The 23,287-nt window shown below is 39.0% G+C and overlaps 1 protein-coding gene across 1 annotated transcript in view; it reads right to left on the bottom strand.

The window, feature by feature from the left end:
• LOC308374943 (long-chain specific acyl-CoA dehydrogenase, mitochondrial-like) overlaps positions 1-20,686 on the bottom strand; it is a 60,694-nt gene extending 40,008 nt beyond the window's left edge. Inside the window, exon 1 of the mRNA XM_080850937.1 lies at positions 20,539-20,686. Within this exon, the coding sequence (XP_080707063.1) occupies positions 20,539-20,630 (92 nt within the window). The 5' untranslated portion in view covers positions 20,631-20,686. The remainder of the gene's footprint in view (positions 1-20,538) is intronic.
• Between the last annotated feature and the right edge of the window lie 2,601 nt (positions 20,687-23,287).

Below are 23,287 nucleotides of genomic sequence, written 5' to 3'. Positions count from 1 at the left end.
ATTATCCAATTGCTGAGTGATTTCACGGGTCTAGATCTTTCTCTGATGCACCAACGCTGGTTTCTGGTAGGCCTTACTGCTGCTAAAAGCTTATAGCACAGAGATGGAAAGCTCCTCATGACCTGTCCTATCAACATTGGGTGAGCACAGTCATAGATCTGGCTAAATTAGAGAGATCTGTGGCCAGCATGCATGGCGCTAAAGGAAAAAATATTAACTTAGTATGTTGGGAGAGTAGTCACGGCCTACTGTCTCTAACCCTTTACTCACTGCCTTTTCATCCCTTTCCTTTTCTTTTTCTTTCTTTCTCTCTTTCATAGGTTAGTATTATTATTATTATGGATACCTTACTTATTTATTTATTTCCCTTTAGGCCAATTTAACAACTTTGCTGAGCTGCTCTGATAATTGATTCTGTCTTTGTGGGAGGCAAGACCTGGGGGTGGGTGGGGTAAGTAAGTGTGGTTGAGCATTGTATGTGGTATACTGTATGTGTAACTGTTTCTTGTATGAATTAGGAAATAAAAATGTTTGATACTCAGTGTGTGTGGTGAAATGAAGGTGGTGGTGAAATGAAGTGTACCAGTCATAGTTTGGAGTCCCTTGGGACTTGGGAATAATTGAGAAATTAATTTTGTACAGTAAGTCAAACTCTTAGTGTGATCTTTAGAGTTATATTTCTTACATTTTGTACAGTAACATTTTTTGATATTCAGTGTGTGTGTAGTCAGGGCGGTGGTGAACACAAGTGTACCAGTCATAGTTGGGAATAATTGAGTTTTTCATTTTGACAGTATCTCAAAGTTGGGAAAAATGCCATTTTAGGGTGTAAATACAATGTTTAGAGATGAATTTCTCCAATTTTGTACAGTAAAAATGTCTGATATTCAGTGTGTGTGTAGTCAGGGTGGTGGTGAACACAAGTGTATCAGTCATATTCGGGAACAATTGAGTATTTCATTTTGACAGTATCTGAAAGTTGGGAAAAATGCCCTTTTAGGGTGTAAATACAATGTTTAGAGATGAATTTCTCCAATTTTGTACAGTAAAAATGTCTGATATTCAGGGTGTGTGTAGTCAGGGTGGTGGTGAACACAAGTGTATCAGTCATATTCGGGAACAATTGAGTATTTCATTTTGACAGTATCTCAAAGTTGGGAAAAATGCCTTTTAACTAACTCAAATATGGAAAATATGTATCTTCTCAATGTGGAATATGGGATCTTTAGAGAGGAAGTTTTCCAATTTTGTACTGTAAAAATGTCTGATATTCCGTGTGTGTGTAGTCAGGGTGGTGGTGAACACAAGTGTACCGGTCATAGTCGGGAATAATTGGGTATTTCATTTTAACAGTATCTCAAAGTTGGGAAAAATGCCATTTTAGGGTGTAAATACAATGTTTAGAGATGAATTTCTCCAATTTTGTACAGTAAAAATGTCTGATATTCCGTGTGTGTGTAGTCAGGGTGGTGGTGAACACAAGTGTATCAGTCATATTCGGGAACAATTGAGTATTTCATTTTGACAGTATCTGAAAGTTGGGAAAAATGCCCTTTTAGGGTGTAAATACAATGTTTAGAGATGAATTTCTCCAATTTTGTACAGTAAAAATGTCTGATATTCAGGGTGTGTGTAGTCAGGGTGGTGGTGAACACAAGTGTATCAGTCATATTCGGGAACAATTGAGTATTTCATTTTGACAGTATCTCAAAGTTGGGAAAAATGCCTTTTAACTAACTCAAATATGGAAAATATGTATCTTCTCAATGTGGAATATGGGATCTTTAGAGAGGAAGTTTTCCAATTTTGTACTGTAAAAATGTCTGATATTCCGTGTGTGTGTAGTCAGGGTGGTGGTGAACACAAGTGTACCGGTCATAGTCGGGAATAATTGGGTATTTCATTTTAACAGTATCTCAAAGTTGGGAAAAATGCCATTTTAGGGTGTAAATACAATGTTTAGAGATGAATTTCTCCAATTTTGTACAGTAAAAATGTCTGATATTCCGTGTGTGTGTAGTCAGGGTGGTGGTGAACACAAGTGTATCAGTCATATTCGGGAACAATTGAGTATTTCATTTTGACAGTACCTCAAAGTTGGGAAAAATGCCTTTTAACTAACTCAAATATGGAAAATATGTATCTTCTCAATGTGGAATATGGGATCTTTAGAGATGAAGTTTTCCAATTTTGTACAGTGAAATTGTCTGATATTCCGTGTGTGTGTAGTCAGGGTGGTGGTGAACACAAGTGTACCAGTCATAGTCGGGAACAATTGAGTATTTCATTTTTACAGTATCTCAAAGTTGGGAAAAATGCTTTTTAACGGTAACTCAAATATGGAAAATATATATCTTCTCAATGTGGAATATGGGATCTTTAGAGATGAAGTTTTCCAATTTTGTACAGTGAAATTGTCTGATATTCTGTGTGTGTGTAGTCAGGGTGGTGGTGAACACAAGTGTATCAGTCATATTTGGGAACAATTGAGTATTTCATTTTGACAGTATCTCAAATTTGGGAAAAATGCCATTTTAGGGTGTAAATACAATGTTTAGAGATGAATTTATCCAATTGTGTACAGTAAAAATGTCTGATATTCAGTGTGTGTGTAGTCAGGGTGGTGTTGAACACAAGTGTATCAGTCATATTCGGGAACAATTGAGTATTTCATTTTGACAGTATCTCAAAGTTGGGAAAAATGCCTTTTAACTAACTCAAATATGGAAAATATGTATCTTCTCAATGTGGAATATGGGATCTTTAGAGATGAAGTTTTCCAATTTTGTACAGTAAAAATGTCTGATATTCCGTGTGTGTGTAGTCAGGGTGGTGGTGAACACAAGTGTACCAGTCATAGTCGGGAACAATTGAGTATTTCATTTTTACAGTATCTCAAAGTTGGGAAAAATGCCATTGTAGGGTGTAAATCGATGTTTAGAGATGAATTTCTCCAATTATGTACAGTAAAAACAGGAATAAATGAGTACTTCATTTTAACAGTATCTCAAAGATGGGAAATATGCCTTTTTAGGGTGTAAATACGATGTTTAGAGATTCATTTCTCCAGTTTGTACAGTAAACATGTTTGATATTGAGTGTGTGTGAAGTCAGGGTGCTGGTGAACTCAACTGTACCATAGATAGTTGGGAATAATTTATTTATTTATTTATTATAGTATCTCAAACATGGAAATCATCAAAATCAAGGAACAAAGCAGTGTAACTTCTGTCAGACTGGACTAGTAGCCTACTTGGTGTACATGCAATTACCGTAATTTTTAGAATACGGGTGCATTAAAAAGAAAGGAAACGCGAGTGTCGGCTGGAGTGTCGGCTTGCTTGACCAAGAAATCGCGAGTGTCGGCTGACTTGACCGCAGTTACCGGGGGGGTCTGACGGTCCCGATTGAGACTTGATACCCCCCAAATGGCATTAAAATTAAACTTTGGGGGGTATCGAAAATAATGTATTTATTATTCAAATTGCGTGTTTAAAAGTGTCAGGACACTGATGGGCCGAAATGTCTAAGCTGTGAGGGGATCTACTCGTATCAAGGTAAAGGTTTCTACGGAGTTGTGATGTATTTAGAAAGTATATATATACCAATTGTTGTTTTAAGTTCTGCATATATTGTGTTGTTTGATTAACAGCCGCCACGGAATGGTTAGGTGCTAATCTATTTACAATGCTAGCTGTGTAGGCTGTCCTTAAAATTAAACTCTTTGTTATGGTATTCGTCAATCTAAGTGTAGGCTAAATGATCCCGTACACTGACGGCAATCTGACTTCTGATCTGACGCTTTTGCACACATCTGTAGTCGGACAGGTGCGAAGGATATTATCCCAGTGAAGATGTAATTCAAGTGTTATAAAAAGACAGTTCCTGCCTACTGTCCATTCCAACAAACTTTAATACAACAACGAACTTGCGAAGCACCAGTCCAACTACATAGGTGCGCAAAAGTCTCTGTTTGAACAGTACGTCGTCATATGTAATTTCTTTCATATTTCATTCACAGAGCAACTATGAGCAAGAAACGAAAAGCCACAATACACCACAATAGGGATAGCACTACCGTATATTTATAACCTAGTTTCCTATGTACAAAGCCGCTTAAAAAAAAAAAAAAAAAACATGTGACGTCATCACTAGGGTTGGGTACCGAGAACCGGTACCAATACGGCACCGGTTCCATACAACCGATACCTACCCGGACCGAAATGCAACGCAGATTTCGGTGCTTCCTTTCGGTGCCTGAGCAGATTTTTTTTTTTTTTTTTTTTTTTTTTTTAAATTTAAATTTTTATAATTTAACAAAACTAGCGATAGCTAACGAGATGTAACGTTAGTGGCGTAGATCTTTCTGAGTACGATCTGTATACTTTTTTGTGTTGCTAACAGATTTCGTGGGGCACATATAAAACTGCTCCATCTCCCAATGTAGACTCTCGCCTGTGTCGCTCACGCTGCATTCCGTATGGGACTAGTGGAAACGAGATTTGTGTTGAGTAGTTGCCATGGTAATGGGTTGACTTGCGTGTGGTTTCGGTTTCAAGATAAGTGTGGTTGTTCTAAGCAGAAGTTGGATACGCTTTATTAAACGGAGAGCTACCGTCTCATCCAAAGATATTCCTTCTCAATGTGAGTTCTTAAGAGAGCACTCGGACGCTACAATAACATTGCAACAGTCTGACAGCGAAGAGCAGGCAGCCTTGCACAGAGCAAGCACAAACAGAGCTAGCCATCAATATAACGGAGAAAATGTCGAAAGGTAAACGATCAAAAGTGTGGCTGTATTTCGCACAAAAAGATTCAAACAACGCGACGTGCAGCATATATATAAATGGGGGAGAGAACTCAAGAGGCTCTGAAGCTAAACTCTTAAAGGGGCAGTACATATTCACGAAACCAGTGGGTTTAAATAAATGCAAACTAATTAATATTTTTTTTACTCTGAAGGCAAACATGCTCATATTTCTGCAAAAGTATTACTGAAGTGTGAAGTGTGTGTACAGAGTGTGTTATGTATTTATTTATATTTATTTAAGTATACTGTAAACAGTTGTTATAAGTTAATATATTGTTCATAGTTGAAGTTAAAAGGTTTGAAGCCAAGTGTTTTGTATTTATTTTTATTTATAGTATACCTTAAACAGTTAATATATTGTTAAATTTGAAGAAAACTATTTGCCTTGGCAATAAATAAGCCTAATGTCTTTAATTTAAAAAAATAAAAAAGTATCGGTTCTGGCACCGTTTAGGCACCGGTATCGTTTTAAAAGTATCGGTTATGTACCGGTATCGGAAAAAACCCAAACGATACCCATCCCTAGTCATCACCATCCGTTTCAAAATGCTGACCCCCCGATGCTGGAGTGATAATTCGAACACTGTAGCCATCCCATTTAAGCTATTCATATTACCGCTAAGCTATTTGTGACAGTGGTAATTATACAGTATAATTTGTTACATTTTATTCTCAATATTTCCTGCTACAAACTGCTTACTATTCCACTTTGTAGCCTTCTCTAATCACTCGATTACCTCAGGCAGCCAGATCGGCAAAATTACAGCACCGAAACGTCCACGTATGTTTACCCTGGAGGAAGCAGTAGTGCTTTGCCAAATTGAGCCAGAGATTTGAGTCGAATGACAACGAAACTAATGTAAGTTGTAAAATTAATGTTGATGGATAACATACAACCTAAGGCCCAATCTCAATACTTCCCCTTACCCCTTATTTTACCCCTCACCCTTGAAATTGCGCGTTCATGTGAGAGCTAGTGGTGTCTCAATAACCAATTTGATCAAGATTAAGGGATAAGATCGAGTGCTATGTACCCCTTATTTTTAAGATTATTTGAGAGCTCACTTGAGAGCTCACTTACCTCCAAGGGCTATCCCAGAGCACATAGCGAAACCAGTTCGGGAATTTTCAAAAAAAAATGGCTGCTTGAAGCGAGGAATATTTTGCATGAATAAAGCTATCTACACAACTTTTTGTTTATAATGACTCGGTTTGATCTGAAATGTACTACACGAACGATGCATAGTATTGTAGGTCTTAACTGAAGCTTTCAAACGGTAGTTTTATGATACAATTAGCGCGTATACCACCACTCCATTGGCTTATATGGTAGCTTGCCAGCTATCATGCTACATACACTACATGCAAGTATTTTGGGCTTATAATTAATTTAAAAATGACGACAGTCTTGTTTCGTGCTCTACACAGTTGTATCCATATATATTTGCAACCATGTTCTTAATTAGACTTTTTTTAAATCGCTAGTTTCATAGCTCATACGTACATGACGTACCCGAAACCGAGTGGCGTCTCATTTCATAGGGGAAAGTTTTCAGCCCTTGGCCCTTACACTTGCAAGGGCTAGGGTTAAGACAAGACAAAGACAAAGCAAAAGGGGCAAGGGGAAGAATCGAGATTCTGCCTAAATCTGAGCTATAGTTGCCAACTCTGGCATCTACAACATTTCTGATTAGCTACGCTATTTTTACTCACAGAGCCTAGTTTGTGTTGATGCCAGTCTTGCTAGTGCTAGTCAGTGTATTTCAATAGAGAGTTAGCCTACACATAGCCTCTTACTCTATAAAACAGGGGTCTTCAACGTTTTTCATGCCAGGGACCCCCAAACTGATGGCGAGATGGGGGGGACCCCCTACTATATAAATTGCCTAAAATTTTGTTTATAATATACTGGGCCTAGTGCCAAATAAACATAGATTGACTGCATGAAAGGTGCTGTGAGTGAACCGGTGCCCAGCTTGAGAGAGCTCCTGTGGGTAGCTGAATGTGTCGATTGTACTGAAAGATAACGTCTTCTCGATCAATTTATACGTTCGCTACAATATGTTGGATTTATGTTAATGTAAATTTAAAGGGAATAAATACAATTCTGATTCGGAAGACATTTAAATTTGTGGGGAAAAAAATTGGTTGGATTATTATTATTTTTTTTTTTTTAAATATTTAAAAAAAATTGTCTTATCAACCAAAGATTTCGCGACCCCCCTGCAGTACCTCCGCAGACCCCCTGTTGAAGACCCCTGCTATAAAACATTAAAGCAAATATGGCGATTATTATTTACCTTATCTGCTGGTAACCATAGAAGATCGTGAAGTAGGCCTACTAGTGATTTGAGTCCAAGCCCATATGTATTGTAGATGAGGTAATCCACTTGGTGCTAGCAAGCACATCAAAACTCCAGTCAAAACGATGGTCTGTCGACAACGCAGATTTCGCTGAGATGTTTATCCTACTTGTAACTTGTTGGTTGCTAGAAAGCTGTCTGAACATATGACCGGTCTTACTATACTGTTAGTACACAGAGTATTCCTATTTTATGGACTGCATGGCTTATGAACAAAGCTCATGTAAAGTGACATTTCTAGTGACGTAATCTTGGAATGTAGCCTGGCTCGCCTCGCTGTCATTCTTCCACACTGTCAGTGGACGAGCGTTGGCTCACTGTAGATTCACTTTGTTTGCGTTATTTCAGTGTAGTATTTATTTATATATTTAATTTTGCAATTAGGCTATATAGGCTGTCAAAAAGGTGTTGTATCGCTATGGCAGGGTTACATGAAGTAAATATGAATGTAATAGGCTACTTTGTGCTACTGAATAATGCAGCTGAGATAATAAATTCTTTGGAAGATGTTTTGTGTCATGTCTATAGGTTTATGTCTGTAAATGTTAAAATGGTTAGTGGTAGGCCTACATCTCATGGCATTTCAATATATTTCTAGTTTAGTGAGCTACACTTTAGATATTTTCTGAGAGTCTTCGAGTTTAGCTGCCCCCTCCTTATATGGATAAAACATATAACAAGCCAGATATCACTGTTGAGAGATAAACCATTGATATAGTAAGTGGAAGTAGCAACAGGCATGTTGAGTGGAGGAATTACATTGGAGAGGCCTGCTTGTTTAGGAAGACCTGACCTCTTCTCGCAAAATGATTGCCTTCTACAAAGAAAGCGAAATGGAAAGCCCTTTCCCTGTTAGTGCTTTTTTGTTTTAGATGGATTTGGTGTGTGGGAGCAGCAGTGATGCTCAATCGAGTGAGGAGAATGAGGAAGATGGAGATGAAGGAGAGGAATGTGAAGAGCAGCCAGTGTTGTCTCTGAGAGGGAGAGAAGACCGTGGAAGACCAGTAGGCAGAGGGAGAGGAGAAAGAAGAGGAGGAGGCAGAGTTAGAGGAGAAGAACGTGGAAGACCAGTAGGCAGAGGGAGAGGAGGAAGAAGAGGAGAAGGCAGAGGAGGACGCAGAGGGAGAGGAGGAGGCAGAGAGAGAGGAGCTGGTCCACTGGACTCTGAATGGACGGCAATGGTGACAGCTCCCACCATTAAGCCCTGTGACACCCAACCTGGTCCTACAACAAGTGTCACAGGAGTGCTTGAGCTGCTTCTGCAGCTGCTAGGTGTGGCTTTTTTTGGGGACATGGTAGCAAATACTAACACCTATGCTGCCGTAAACAACACCCCTCCTACCTGGTATGACACTTTTCAAGAAGAAATTAAAGCCTTTGTGGGAATCAACATTCTGATGGGTGTTCACAGTTTACCATCTTTAACTGATTTCTGGAGCACTGATGAATGTCTGCGGGTTGCCTACATAGCCAATAGAATGTCTAGGAACAGATTCAAACAACTTTGCTGCTTCATGCAATGTAGAGCTGCATCAGAAATTGACCATGACGATAAATTACACAAAATCAGGCCTTTTATCCAAATTCTCCAGCAAAATTTCCCCAAAATTCTAATCCCCTGGACATCACTTTCGGTTGACGAGGCCATGATCAAATATGATGGACGGCTGCGCTGGAAACAGTACATGCCAAAAAAGCCAGTCAAATGGGGCATCAAAATATGGTGCCTCTGTGATTCCTCCAAAGGGTACTGTTTGGCATTCCATGTCTACACAGGGAAGGATGGTGATGAGGCCAATGGGAGGGGACTAGCCCACAGAGTTGTCATGGGACTCATGAGGGGCTACCTGGGATGTAGCTACCATGTTTATGCCGATAATTTTTTTTCTTCCTTAACTCTGGCTAACAATTTACTACAATGTGGTACATACTATTGTGGAACCATCCGCAAAACGATGAAGGGTTTCCCTAAGACCATTTTGGAAGATGTCTTGATGGTTGGTGAGAGCAGGAAGGTCACTGATGGTAATGTAATGGTTTGTCGCTGGCGTGACAAAAGGGATGTGTTCATGGTGTCCACCAATTGCTCAGGGGAAGACACACAGAAGCCCAGAACAAAATTTAGGCAGGATGAATTGATAAATGTTCCCAATGTTATCATTAATTATAACAGGCATATGGGGGGAGTGGATCACCTGGATCAGATGAGATCCTATTACAATGTTGGGCGCACTGGCAGAAAATGGTGGAAATATGTGTTTTGGGGTATGCTCAATGTTGCCATTGTAAATGCATACATTGTGTGGGTACTCAAGCAAAAAACACTCCCTAAGAACCGCAAGCCATGGTCCCTTAAAGCTTTTAAAATAAATCTGGTTCATGAACTATGTGATGGCTTTAGCTCCAGAATGCGAGGAGCAAAAGGCATTGCATCTGGTACAGTTGACAGGGTGGTTACCTGTAATCTGAAGGTGGGGCACGATCTTGTGCGTTTTACAGGGAGGAAAAAGGGCTGTATCAGCTGTAAAAGAAGAGGTAGGAAAGCAAATAGTGGAAGATGTGTGGAAACATTATTTGGGTGCTCCACTTGTGTTGTTCCATTATGTAGGGTGGGACCGTGCTTCCATGAATTTCACGGAATGTTGTAGGTTGAGGAAAATGGTTCAGGGATTCTTGTTGGTGTTTTTGTAAGTGAAATGTGATTTTATGGTAAATAATAAGAATACATAATATATAGATAAAAACAATTATATTGGAACTGCTTATTAAATCTCAATATTGAAAATGTAATGAATGTAAATACCCTACTCACACTAAATCCATGTATATTTGCACTTTTTCACTGTTCGAAATCCTACTGACAAATAACAAATCTATGAAAACCATTGAGTTGCATATCATTAAAAAGTTCTGATTCTGATCTTTTAAATAAAATGAACTTGTAATTGTCAATTTTCAACTCAATTTGAGATATTCTTCATTATTTTCAGTATATAAAAAATACTCATCTTTTCTCAAAATTCTCAGGGAGCAGCAGCAGCATTCTATAATTTTGCTGGGGTCTATAGGGTTAATACTGTGGGAGAATCATCCAATCCACCAAACAACACAAAACAAGAGTGAATACCAACAGAAGAATATTGCAGGGGATTTTGGCAAAAAAAATGTGGACCGCTACCCACACGGTTAGCTGTGTTGCTCATTCCACGAATGCACGATCCTTACAAGTTGTACCTCGTTGTAAAGGTGACTAATCAGGCTTTCCAACGATATACAATACAATACCAATTGGTATTATTAAAGGGGAGGGATAATCGACTGAAGAAATGTTTCCGAACTTTTTTTGAGGAGTTTAGTAAAAGCAACCACCCTCAACAACTGGACTCGCCTACAGTGTTTTGGCCACCGACTTCACTCAGCTGTTGGTAAGTTGAATAGCAGAATTGCATACCTTAATTGTATTTTCAGGTCATATAAATATGAAAAAAACAAATGTTCATTATATTTTTTTAAACTATTATTTAAGAAAAAAGACAAGAACGTTTTACAATGAGAGTCAAGGCCTTCTCTTCATAATGTTTATTAGGCCACCCTTAAAATGCTTTATTTATTTCTCAAAGATTAATTTGCCACCACAAAAGATTATAAACTGGTATTCAAACTATGCTGGATTCATGCCCTTGTCTATTAATTTAAAAAATACTGTCTTGAATATCCAGCCCCTCATGTGCACTATTCTGTATTAGAAATATTCATACTGGTTTCTTATTCTGTTTTTGTTTGTTTGTTTGTTTGTCCCCCACCCCCCACCCCACAGAGAAAGCCGGAAAGCACAAGAAAGTGGAGCGTGCTGTGTGTGTGTGTGTTAGAAAGCAGTGGCTGCCTTCAGCTATTCGTGGAAGAAGAAGAGAGATCTGGCTGTTGCTCAAGAAGAGCTTCATCTACCCCAGCACAAGTTAGTGACTGAGTCACCCACTAGGTGGGGTTCACGTCAGAAGATGGTGGAGAGGATGCTGGAGCAGCAGAAAGCTATCGCTCAGGTCTTTGGAGCAGACAAAAAGACGAGACAACTGGTTCCTACATGGCAAGACCTAGATGTCCTGGAATCTGTGCATGGGGCCCTGAATCCACTACTGGAATTTACTGATGCACTCTCCAGTGAAAATTATGTGAGTGTGTCATACCTCAAGCCGATGCTGCAACTTTTCAGAACACAGATTCTCAAGCCATCCGACGATGAAACACAACTCACCAAAGAATTGAAGATGACAGTCATGTCATACCTGGGTGAAAAGTATGCCGATCCGAACACTAAGGAACTACTGGATGTTGCAACTTTGGTAGATCCGCGTTTCAAGACACAATACATTAAGCCAGAAAACATGCATGCCATCAAAATGAGAGCAGTGTCTGAGATGTTGGAGGACTGCTCCACTTCAGTCAGAACAGAGGAAGCAGAGGCAGGAGATGCTGCAGTACCCCCTCCCCTGAAGACACAAAAAAAGTCATTGGGCAGCTTCTTTAAGAAACCAGAATCCAGCCCAGCACTCAATGACAGACAGAGTGTTGAGCGGGAACTCGAAAACTACTTGACAGCAGCAGATGCAGACAGTGAGATGGACCCACTGCAATGGTGGAAGGTGAATGAAAGGAACTTCCCAAGACTTGGCGGCCTTGAAAAGCACTATTTGTGCATCCCTGCAACCAGCACACCCTCTGAGAGGGTATTTAGCACAGGGGGGACCATTGTGACCTGCCACAGGGCAGCTTTAAAACCTGAGATGGTGGATACACTTGTCTTCCTTGCTCGCAACTTGTGAGAAACAGTATTGCACAATTTGTTGTTTCATTGCAGCACAAGTTAAATGCACTTCATGTTTTTCATTGTTGTTTTTTAAAGCTGCTAGAATTTGTTCTGTGAAACCTAAGAGCTTGTTAAGCTGTTTTTGTGTATTACATTTGTTTTTGTGTATTACATTTTCTTTTTTACCAGAAAAAAAAAAAAATTATACAAAAATGGTGATTTTGTTCATATCGTGATATAAAATCGAAATCGGAAATTCCCTCTTTTTCCCATATCGCCCAGCCCTAGTATAGCGCTATTTTTTTTTTTAGCATTTACAAAAAGGTCAGTTCCGCCTGGCCACGTGTTTACGTCACACGCGGGGTGGGAGTGGTTACGTCACGCATGACGTCATGACGCAATCTAGCGACTTCTGGCGACTTTTCAGTGAACCAATAGCGACTTCTTGTGATTTTTTTTGGGCAACACTGCTTGTATTAATATCAGAGGTCGCGTTAACCGACAAATGTCTGTCATTGACGGATATTTTTTAACTATGACGGAAAAATCTGAAGGCAGTCCGTCATTTTGACGGATTTTACAATGACCATTACCAATAATAAACATAAGAATAAAAATCACAATTGAAATAACGGGCAAATTGTGACAGTTTTCTTACTCTACATAAGCTTCATTGCCGACACCAACTTTCAATCTGAGCCGAAGTTACGGCAGTTCTGGTGTTCAGTGGGTCGATACATTGTACAGCTGCGCAAGTGTTCAGTTTCATCTCACTCAAAGCCATGCTCCGATTTAAAACCATTAGCACAGTCTGAGATGTAGCCTAGGCTGCAGTAGGCTAGGCTATCTACCTATGTCAGTTTCAGTAGGCTCTTTCCCCTTCTCAATCATCTGCAGAAAACATGTAATTTTGCTATTTAAAAGAGATGCATTGAGCCCTTTGTGTCACTTCGCTGTCTCCTGTACGTGATCAGTGCTGGTATTGTTAAGGACGCTTAGGATCATGGCCAGGTAAGGCCAAAGCTGGGAATTGGTACAATTCGCCTGCGCTAGAGTCGCCATTCGCTTCACGCGAATCAGGCACAATTCGAGTGGGCGAGAGTCGCCACTTCTCTTCACGTGATTTGGCACTCCGCGAGTGGACGAGACTCGCCACTTTGTGAATGAAGCGCGCTTCACTTGACGCGATCTGAATTGCACAGAGACGGGCCATATGAGACACTTACGTTCACAAAGACACGCGATCTGAATTGCACAGAGACGGGCGCATATACAAAGACACGCGATCTGAATTGCACAGAGACGGGCGCATATGAGACATATACGTTGTTGAGACTCTTATTAAAGATTTTACTCATTCTCGTGGTTAAAAGTCGGTAACAAAACAGAGACAAATAGCTACACGGTCAAACAATGTCATGTCATGTCATTTATTTCAAAAACAAACAATCAGAGTGTAATAGCTCTGGTTCCAAGATACAAAAAAGCCAGGAACCAGGTCTGATGGCCCATCAACCTAGACAAAAGGCCAGGAGCCGCCTTGATGGTTCTAACCTGGTGCTGTGTAAACTACCTTGTGGGTGTTGAATTGGTATTTTTTTTTTTCAGCCACATAACATTTTATAGTGCATTCATATCTATATCTACTTATTTAAAATTGTTGTCCCTATTCATTGTATTTTTGTCATATCGTGCCTCTTACCTCATATTCATTGTACTTATATCCTATCATGACTCTTACCTCATATTCATTGTACTTATATATCTTATCATGTCTCTTACCTCATTCATAACCTCTCTTGCTACCTTCACCTGTACCTGTATCATATCTGCATTAATGACCAACTATTGCTGCCAATGTTACTACTGCTCATACCCCATATATCTTGTACTGTCATATCATACTGTATATATCCCATCTATTTATTTTTATATTACCACTATGCAGAATACTCTACACTCTTCTGCTATGGTTCTTCTGGTTAGATTCCGTTGCATTGTATTTATATCATATCATGACTCTTACCTCATATTCATTGTACTTATATCTTATCATGTCTCTTACCTCATTCATAACTTCTATTGCTACCTGTAACTGTATCATATCTGCGCTAATGACCAACTATTGCTGCCAATGTTACAACTGCTCATACCCCATAGATCTTGCACTGTCATATCATACTGAATAAAAATGCTAGTACAATACATTATCTGTAAGGTTGAGAGTGTGCAGTGGTAATGTAAGTTGATATTGATATATGTTTTTATTCAGTCACACACAGTAACAACAAACAAGTTCAACACAAATAATAATACATTCAAAGTGACTGAAAAGGCACAAGCTGAAGCATAATGCTTGTATTTAAGCCGGTCCTGTTTGACCAATTTAAGCTACCCATCAACATATGCATTTTTTTTTTTTTTTTTTACAATACATGTAATGGAAATAAAAAAACAAACAAAAGAATTGCCTCCAAAAAGATAGTCACAAGAAGAGCAATGAAGCAAGATCCCAAATAAACAGCACAAAATCCTGCATACATTATGGATACTTGTAGCCCTCAAGAATGGCTTTAGCTACCATCCCTTTGAAAACAAAAAATGCCTTACACTTTCTTAAGATTATGTTAGCATCATTCCATAATGAAATTCCAACAACAGATATACATCTCCTTTTAATTTCTTTTTTGGCATTTGGTACAGTAAATTTACAAACATCTCTGAGATTATATTTTGTCTCTTGAAATGAGAAAAACCTTTGTATGCTGACTGGGAGTTGGTTTGATTTAGCTCGATATATTATTTGCATTATTTTATAATATACCAGATCATTTAATTTCATAACAAATGATTTCATAAACAATGGTTCATAAACAATGGGTTAGTGGGTGCATAATAATCAACCTTATTTATTATCCTTATGGCTCGTTTTTGTAAAATAATGATTTCATTGACAGTTGTTTTATATGTCAATCCCCAGACTTCCACACAATATGATATGTAGGGAAGTATAAGTGAACAGTAAATAATATGTAAGGCCTTATAGTTTAATATGCTTCTTGAGTTGTACAAAATTGCTAGCATCTTAGAGATCTTTCCTTTGATATAATAAACATGTGGTTTCCATGTTAATTTATGGTCAATGACCACTCCTAGAAATGTTATCTCGGTCACTCGTTCAGCATCACTTATTTTTAATTGAATGTCCTTACCTATTTCCTTTTCGATTTCCAAAGACCATGAATTCGTTTTTTATTTTTGTATTGAGTGACAATCTATTAACATCAAACCAGGTTTTGAGGATTTCTAAATCTCTTTCAATAGAACTCAAGAGTTGCTGTAAATTATTACCCGAACAGTAGGCTACATGTTTGTATCAGTTGGATTCGTAGAATGTAATAAATTACATTGCTTGACCGTGTGGCTATTTGTCTCTGTTTTGTTATTGATGTTGTTACCGACCACGAGAATGAGTAAGATCTTTAATAAAAGTCTCAACAACGTTTATAGGTTACGTGTAGCTATTTGTTTTGTCTTTGAATGAGTTGTCGTCTTTATAGTTCGCGTGCTAAGTGAAGCGCGCTTCATTCACAAAGTGGCGACTCTCGCCCACTCGAATTGTGCCTGATTCGCGTGAAGCGAAAATGGCGACTCTCGCACAGGCGAATTGTACCCGTTCGCATACAAGACCTTAGCTCTCACGGCTGCTTGAATATCTGCGATCATTTTAATGAAATGTGGCGCTGGTTATCCCAGTGTCAAGTGTTGCAGCTGAGCGCGGATTCAGCCTTCAAAATAAAATAAAAACCGCCACAAGAAGTCATCTGTCGGAGGCAAAGACAATCGCCTCGGCAGCAGTATCCATCGATACGTTTGATTACACGCAAGCAAGCACACTATTCAAATCCATGCGGGCAAGAAGGAAAGTTTGAGCTGCCTACAGCAGATTACCACTTCAAGAATTCTAAGTGGACTGTTTGTATTTTCACTATAATTGTCTTCGTTCAGCTAAAAATTGCCCATCGTTCTATGTTAAGGCACAACAGCCGCAATGTTTTAACAGCGGAAGAATCAAGTTCTGACCGTCAGAAAGAAATGCATAAATAAACTAGAAAATGCATTTCCTGAAGGAAATACCAGTGCATGAAATGCAAAGGTTAAGAAAGGAAGAAGAAAAGAAAGAAGAGTGAAAGAAGGAAAGAAGAAAGGAAAGAAGAGTGTAAGAAGGAAAGAAGAGTGAAGAAAGGAAAGAAAAGTGGAAGAAGGAAAGAAGAGTGGATGAAGGAAAAAAGAAAGGCAAGAAGAGTGGAAGAAGGAAAGACAAAAGGAAAGAAGAGTGAAGAAAGGAGAGAAGAGTGGAAGAGGGAAAGAAGAAAGGAAAGAAGAGTGAAAGAAGGAACGAAGAAAAGAAAGAAGAGTGAAGAAAGGAAAGAAGAGTGGAAGAAGGAAAGAAGAAAAGAAAGAAGAGTGAAATAATGAAAGAAGAAAGGAAAGAAGAGTGAAGGAAGGAAAGAAAAGTGGAAGAAGGAAATAAGGAAAGAAAGAAGAGTGAAAGAAGGAAAGAAGAAAGGAAAGAATAGTGTAAGAAGGAAAGAAGAGTGAAGAAAGGAAAGAAAAGTGGAAGAAGGAAAGAAGAGTGGATGAAGGAAAAAAGAAAGGCAAGAAGAGTGGAAGAAGGAAAGAAAAATGGAAGAAGAAAATAAGAAAGGAAAGAAGAGTGGAAGAAGGAAAGAAGAGTGAACAAGAGTGGCTCTGGATGAAGAGATAAAGAGAGAGTGAAAATATTGAAAAAAGGAGATAAAAATGGAGTGAAGAAGAGAGATTGAGTGTGAGAGAAAGTTGACAGAGAGAAAGATGGAGAGATGGAGAGAAAAAAAATAGAGAATGGATGGTGTCTTAATGTTCCTAGTTACAGTTAAATTGAGAGGGACAGAGAGAGAAGAGGTTCTTTGGATTTGGCACAGGTGTCAGTGAAGCATACTAAGGCAGAAGGCGGTAACTTCTATGTTAAAGCTCAGTGGTATGATAACAATGGAATAATGACCCTATTAATTAATCAGTAGTAATACTATTTCATTTATCACAATTACCAATACAATGATTATCACACACACACACACACACACACACACACACACACACCATTGAATTATCACATTAAGCACATAAAACAATGAACTTGAATTGTCACATGAAACACATAAAACATCTATGTCAGTCCATTGGGGTGTGTGTGTGTGTGTGTGTGTGTGTGTGTGTGTGTGAGAGAGAGAGAGAGAGAGAGAGAACGATAGAGAATGAGGCCCATTTTCCCCCTCCACATGCCCCCGCTCGCCAAGCGAAGTTACCCGATTTAGATGCACCTTTTTCGGACTAGCCACAGGCACTGGGTGGGGGAATAGCCCGATAGCTTAGCATATCTGCCATGCAATTCTAATGGTAATGCTACCTAGCTTGGTATGCTAACTGTCGGTAGCCTATACATCGTGAAATCAACCAAAATACTGATGTCACTGGCTTTAATTTGATAATGGCATGTTAGTAGTACATTTAATATCAGTACATTTGTTTAATTACTGCTGATATTTTACAAATACGTCAAAAACTCATTTTTGACCAAACTTGAAGTTACGGTCTTTTGCCTTAGCACGGCAGAGTAAAGCACAGGTGCAAGCCAGTTTAAAGACCCTATTATGATGTCATAATGGCCCAATGTAAGTCAATGGGAGAAATTTATATTCGTTTTTCTTTAATATCTTAAAAAGTATAAAGTTTAGAAAAGTGAAAAATACATAGCATAAGTGTCGTTTACAAGACCTACGCGACAAAGTTTGAATGAAGTTTCTACGTTAAGTGGTTCGGGCTGAATTAATCGCAGAAAAAGGTAACAAGAATAAGAAGAAGAAGAAGAAGAAGAAGAAGAAGAAGAAGCCTAGGAATAACAATACAGGGCATTTCATGCACTGTAATTATTAATTACAGTGCATGAAATGCCCTGTATTGTTATTCCTAGGCTTCTTCTTCTTCTTCTTATTCTTGTTACCTTTTTCTGTGATTAATTCAGCCCGAACCGCTTAACGTAGAAACTTCATTCAAACTTTGTCGCGTAGGTCTTGTAAAGGACACTTATGCTATGTATTTTTCACTTTTCTAAACTTTATACTTTTTAAGATATTAAATAAAAACGAATCTAAATTTTCCCATTGACTTACATTGGGCCATTATGACATCATAATAGGGTCTTTAAACTGGCTTGCACCTGTGCTTCACTGACAGCTGCGCCAAATCAAAGGAACCTCTTCTCTGTCCCTCTCAATTTAACTGTAACTAGGAACATTAAGACACCTTCCATTCTCTACTTTTTTTCTCTCCATCTCTCCATCTTTCTCTCTATCCCTCTCAGTCTACTTTCTCTCACTCTCAATCTCTCTTCTTCACTTCACTTCACATTTTTATCTCCTTTTTTCAATATTTTCACTCTCTTTTTCTCTTTCACTCTTCTTTCCTTCTTCCACTCATCTTTCCTTCTTCCACTCTTCTTTCCTTCTTTCACTTTTCTTTCCTTTCTTCACTCTCCTTTCCTTCTTTCACTCTTCTTTCCTTTTTCAACTATTATTTCCTTCTTTCACTCTTCTTTCCTTTCTTCACTCTTCTTTCTTTTCTTCTTCCACTCTTCTTTCCTTTCTTCACTCTTCTTTCTTTTCTTCTTTCCTTCTTTCACTCTTCTTTCCTTCATCCTCTCTTCTCTCCTTTCTTCACTCTTCTTTCCTTCTTTCACTCTTCTTTCTTTTCTTCTTCCTTTCCTAACTTTTGCATTTCATGCACTGGTATTTCCTTCAGGAAATGCATTTTCTAGTTATTATTGAAACACGCTTGTTCTGTGAATTTTTTTTTTTAATGAAAATAAGTCAATAAAATCAAGTGAGGCTATTAAATATAAGCATTATAGCTTAGGCCTAGGCCTACATTACCATTTAAAAGTTAAAATAAAATGACAGATAATAATGGACAATGACGGATTTTTTACGACCCTGTCCGTCAAAATGACGGACAATGAAAAAGTGTAGCGCAACCTCTGATTAATATATTCCTTGTATGAATCATGTGCTTATGAAAGCAGGAGCATGGCTTTTCTCTGTGTGTGTGTAACTAGATTATTAGGTGCCACTAAGTCTGCATAAGAACAAGAGCATGTTTAAACCAGAGGAGATAAGAAAGGAACTGTGCTTCTTCCGACCTTGTGCAGAACTGCCATCATTGCAACACAGGGAGCCTCGGACGTGAGAAATCCACCACGTGATCATCCCTGCTGAAAGCTAAACTTCTGACTATATAAACCTTGTGCGATGGGTTTATCAGGGCCTTCACTGTCAGCCTTGTGCTGGTAGGGGAGCCCAATTGCAATTGTCTTTGTTTGTTTGACTAATAAATATACTTTCATGCAGCTCCGGAGTCCTGAGGTAACTAGGGTGAATTTTCACCTATCAGACTAAATCTAAAATAGCTGCCAAATGAATACTGAGATAGGGGACCCCTTAATCTGCAATTCATTGTTGCTAGCTCTAATGAGATGTACTAACTAGGCTAATAAGAGAAGACTAGCTTTGTATGCCAACCAACACCAATAACTAGAACTAATTTGACAGACTATAAACCAACGTGATACAAGTGCTCTCTAGCTAGCTACAGTAAAAGTGTTGCTTAATGTTAGATACAGTCTAACTCTCTACCTGCATTAAGTCTAACCAGCTTTATTTTACAATACATTTAAGTAAAGCTGGCTATGTAAAATGCTACTCATAACAATTGATAAGAGGTCAACCAACGTGTTGAAATATGAACAAATGCAGTAATTTGATCAATTTCCCCGTACCTTGCTTTGGAATCACTGAACATGAATGGGGTAAAACGTTGGAAAATACAATGTATGGAACTATAGGTCGCAAATGAGTATGACATGCTTTACTTCCGTTAAAAAAAAACTGCTGTGCTCCTACATGACATGAGCTCCTTGGGGAAAACCTAAGCGTAGAGCCCTGTGATAAGGCAGCGACACAGCCTACTACGATAGGGCAGCGACAGTGGCGTCGGTAAATTCCAACACATAGCAGAAGGCGATAGAGCGCTTGGCAAGAAAGTTTGGCAAGACTAGTCTACTTTCACACAAGTAGTGTCACCCCTGAGTAAAAACACGAGTGGGTTCAAACCACTTATGTTTCAATAAAGCATTTTATGCAGGCACCATTCATGTTGCAATTTACACACAGGCTAACGTTAAACAGACAATCTGACGTTTAACCACTAATGTACTGACGTTTAGTTTTATTGAATTAGTTTTCAAGGAGCACTGAAAACTCTACCGCACATGTTTTCAAACCTAGTACACGACCCTGGAATTAAATAGCCTTAATCTTCCTAGGGAGAAATATTGTAGGTTACGACTACGAGTTACGACAACCCATTGGGGCCACACTAGCCTAGCCAATAACAATCACAAAGTTCAATGTCAGATGTACTTCAGGGTTTACTCCATGAAATCAAACAGAGAAAGTTGACGTTACCGGTCACCAAGAAAGTACTGTTGTCCACGGTAACTTCTCATCCGGGGTAAGTACCGGCATTGCTGAAAAACTTTAAGGAGATTCATCTTCATGACTATTACAAACAACTTTAACTTTAAACAAGCATTAATGCCAGCGACAATAACGACAAATTCAATATGGCCTCAATGCGTAGTTTTTGTTTTCAAAATAAAAGTCGATTTTTTTTTCTTCATTAGTTTTTAATTATAGAATGAACAACAATGACGGGGGAAAAAGCTAATTTAACAAACTGTATCTGTTACCAAAGGTAGGCCTACGTTAAATGAACCAGTTGTAAAAATTGAAAGAATCTAGTGTCAACTGAAAAAGGCTGTTTAAATAAATTCTGCGAAATTACACCCACGATTTTACCTACATGACAAAATGCGTTTGAACATCTACATGAGTATAAAAAAATGACACTTGGACTACAATAATCACCCGCTGATGAAATACAAATTGTGTGGCTGGGAATACAACAACTTGTGCACCCTTGATAAGGGGTTGCAATGAAATCCTTATGATATGCACTCTTAGAAAAATATATAGATAATGAGCCCTGAATCACAGTTATTGGTATTGTCCATGGGGCATTGTAATTTCAAGCAAATCACACACACAAAATGCCCCATTGATATGGAATTCATCACCATAAGATGCACTTTTAGAAAATACAAACGCCTTTGTAGGTACAACAGGCATGGTAGGTCTCCAATGAGTCACACATCATTCGCATACCGATGAACTTCAAATTGTGTGGCATTCAAATCCTCTCAATCCTTTGTTGCTCCAGGGGGCTGTGGTAATGGCCCATTGGCTTTGAAAGACAAACTAAGACAACCAGTATCGGCGTCATAGTCCATAGAATGTGGCATTTCATCCATAGAACAAGAACAACAAAACTCATAATTTAACAATAAGTTAGCCTACTATCTAGCTAACATGGCAAGCGACTGAATCTCATCAAATATGTACAGTATAAGCACACGAACACTTGTGACACCTCTCCTTCCCCCCTCTCTCCCTTCTCCATCTTGCCCTCACTCTCTCACACACGCACGCACACAAGACTTCTTCTGCCCAGGCTCACCGAATGTATAAGCACACACAGACACACGCACCCACACAAACACGCGTGGACAGTGGACACACACACAGACTTACACACACAAATATGCATACACGTACAAACAAGCGTGGACACACACACACACGTAGAGACACACACACACACTCACACACACACACACTCACACACACACACACACACTCACACACACACTCACACACACACACACTTACACACACAAACATGCATACATGCACACACACACACACACACACTTACACACACAAACATGCATACACGCACAAACACGCGTGGACACACACACACGTGGACACACACACCCATAGCTCCAGCCTAACCAGGTGTGAAGAGTTTAGCAGTGCATGAAGAAAGCGGATGGCCACTGAATTGTTCCAGGCCCAGGGCCGCTCCCGGCTGGTCCACTGCTAAAGCAGGAGATGCCACCAGGAACTTCCATTAGCAATTGGTAAGTTAACATAAAGTTTTGGACGTACAACTTTGCATCATACTTTAATGTTGCATCATACTGTAATGTTACAACATACGTCCGCGCGTCTGTGCCTGTGTGTGCCTGCCTGTGTCTGTGCGTGCCTGCCTGCCTGCGTGCGTACGTCTCTGTGTGCCTGCCTGCGTGCGTACGTCTGTGTGTGTGTGTGCGTGCATGCGTCTGTGTGTGCCTGCCTGCCTGCCTGTTTCTGTGCATGTGTGCCTGCGTCTGTGTGTGCCTCCATCTGTGCGTGCCTGTCTGCATTCCTGCCTGCCTTAGTGTGTGTGTGTGTGCCTACCTACCTGCTAATCAAATGTGATCATTTCAGTGACATAAAAATAATAACTGGTTAATTTTATTTTCCCATTGCTCCAGCCTAACCAGATGTGAAGAGTTTAGCAGTGCACAAGAAGAAAGCAAAGAGAAGACGGACAAAGGCCTGTCTTGCCTGTGGACAGCCCAAGTCTCGATATGAGACTGAGTTTTTTTTATTTATTTATTGTGTTCCAGAAATCTCACATGCTCTGCCCCTTATGCTGAGGTCTTCACCATGGCGAGTGTGCACATTCACATTGGTTGTCCCCACGCACATAGTACTCTCTTGTTTACAGTCATTTGGAGCGAAGGGGGTTTATGTCTATGCTTGCCATTTTCATTTAGTCATTGTGGAAAGTTGTATTTGAATGCTGGCCTTAAATGTTCCATATCATTTCTAAAAATGCTTATCTCATGATTACAATCCACACTACATTTGCATAAAACGTGCAGTCCTATTTGATACATATATTTGTATCTATATATTTTGTCTGTTATAAATGTGACTTTCTTTTATCTGTGTAAATAAGACTGTATGTTAAACTGTCCTCAATGCATCAGGCCAGCCAGGCAGATGCTCCCTTTTGATCAAGTTTGTCATTGTTAATAGCTGTTGTTTGTCATTTTCATTTGTCATCGTAATTAGTTATATTTAATTGTTGGCCTTTAAAGATCCATATTATTTCTAAAGTGTATCTTTAATTACAGTCCACGCTATTCCATTTGTGAGACAAGTATAAATTATTTCAATTTTGTCAATAAAACTGTCAACTATGAAGACAAATATTTTTTTTTTACTTATTTTGAAATATTCCTCACCGCTTTTAGTCCTGCTT

Source organism: Sprattus sprattus (genome assembly GCF_963457725.1).
Source record: "Sprattus sprattus genome assembly, chromosome: 14".
NCBI classification, from domain to species: domain Eukaryota; kingdom Metazoa; phylum Chordata; class Actinopteri; order Clupeiformes; family Clupeidae; genus Sprattus; species Sprattus sprattus.
The sequence above is the reverse complement of the archived record's forward strand: the minus strand, read 5'-3'. Positions and strand labels throughout refer to the sequence as shown.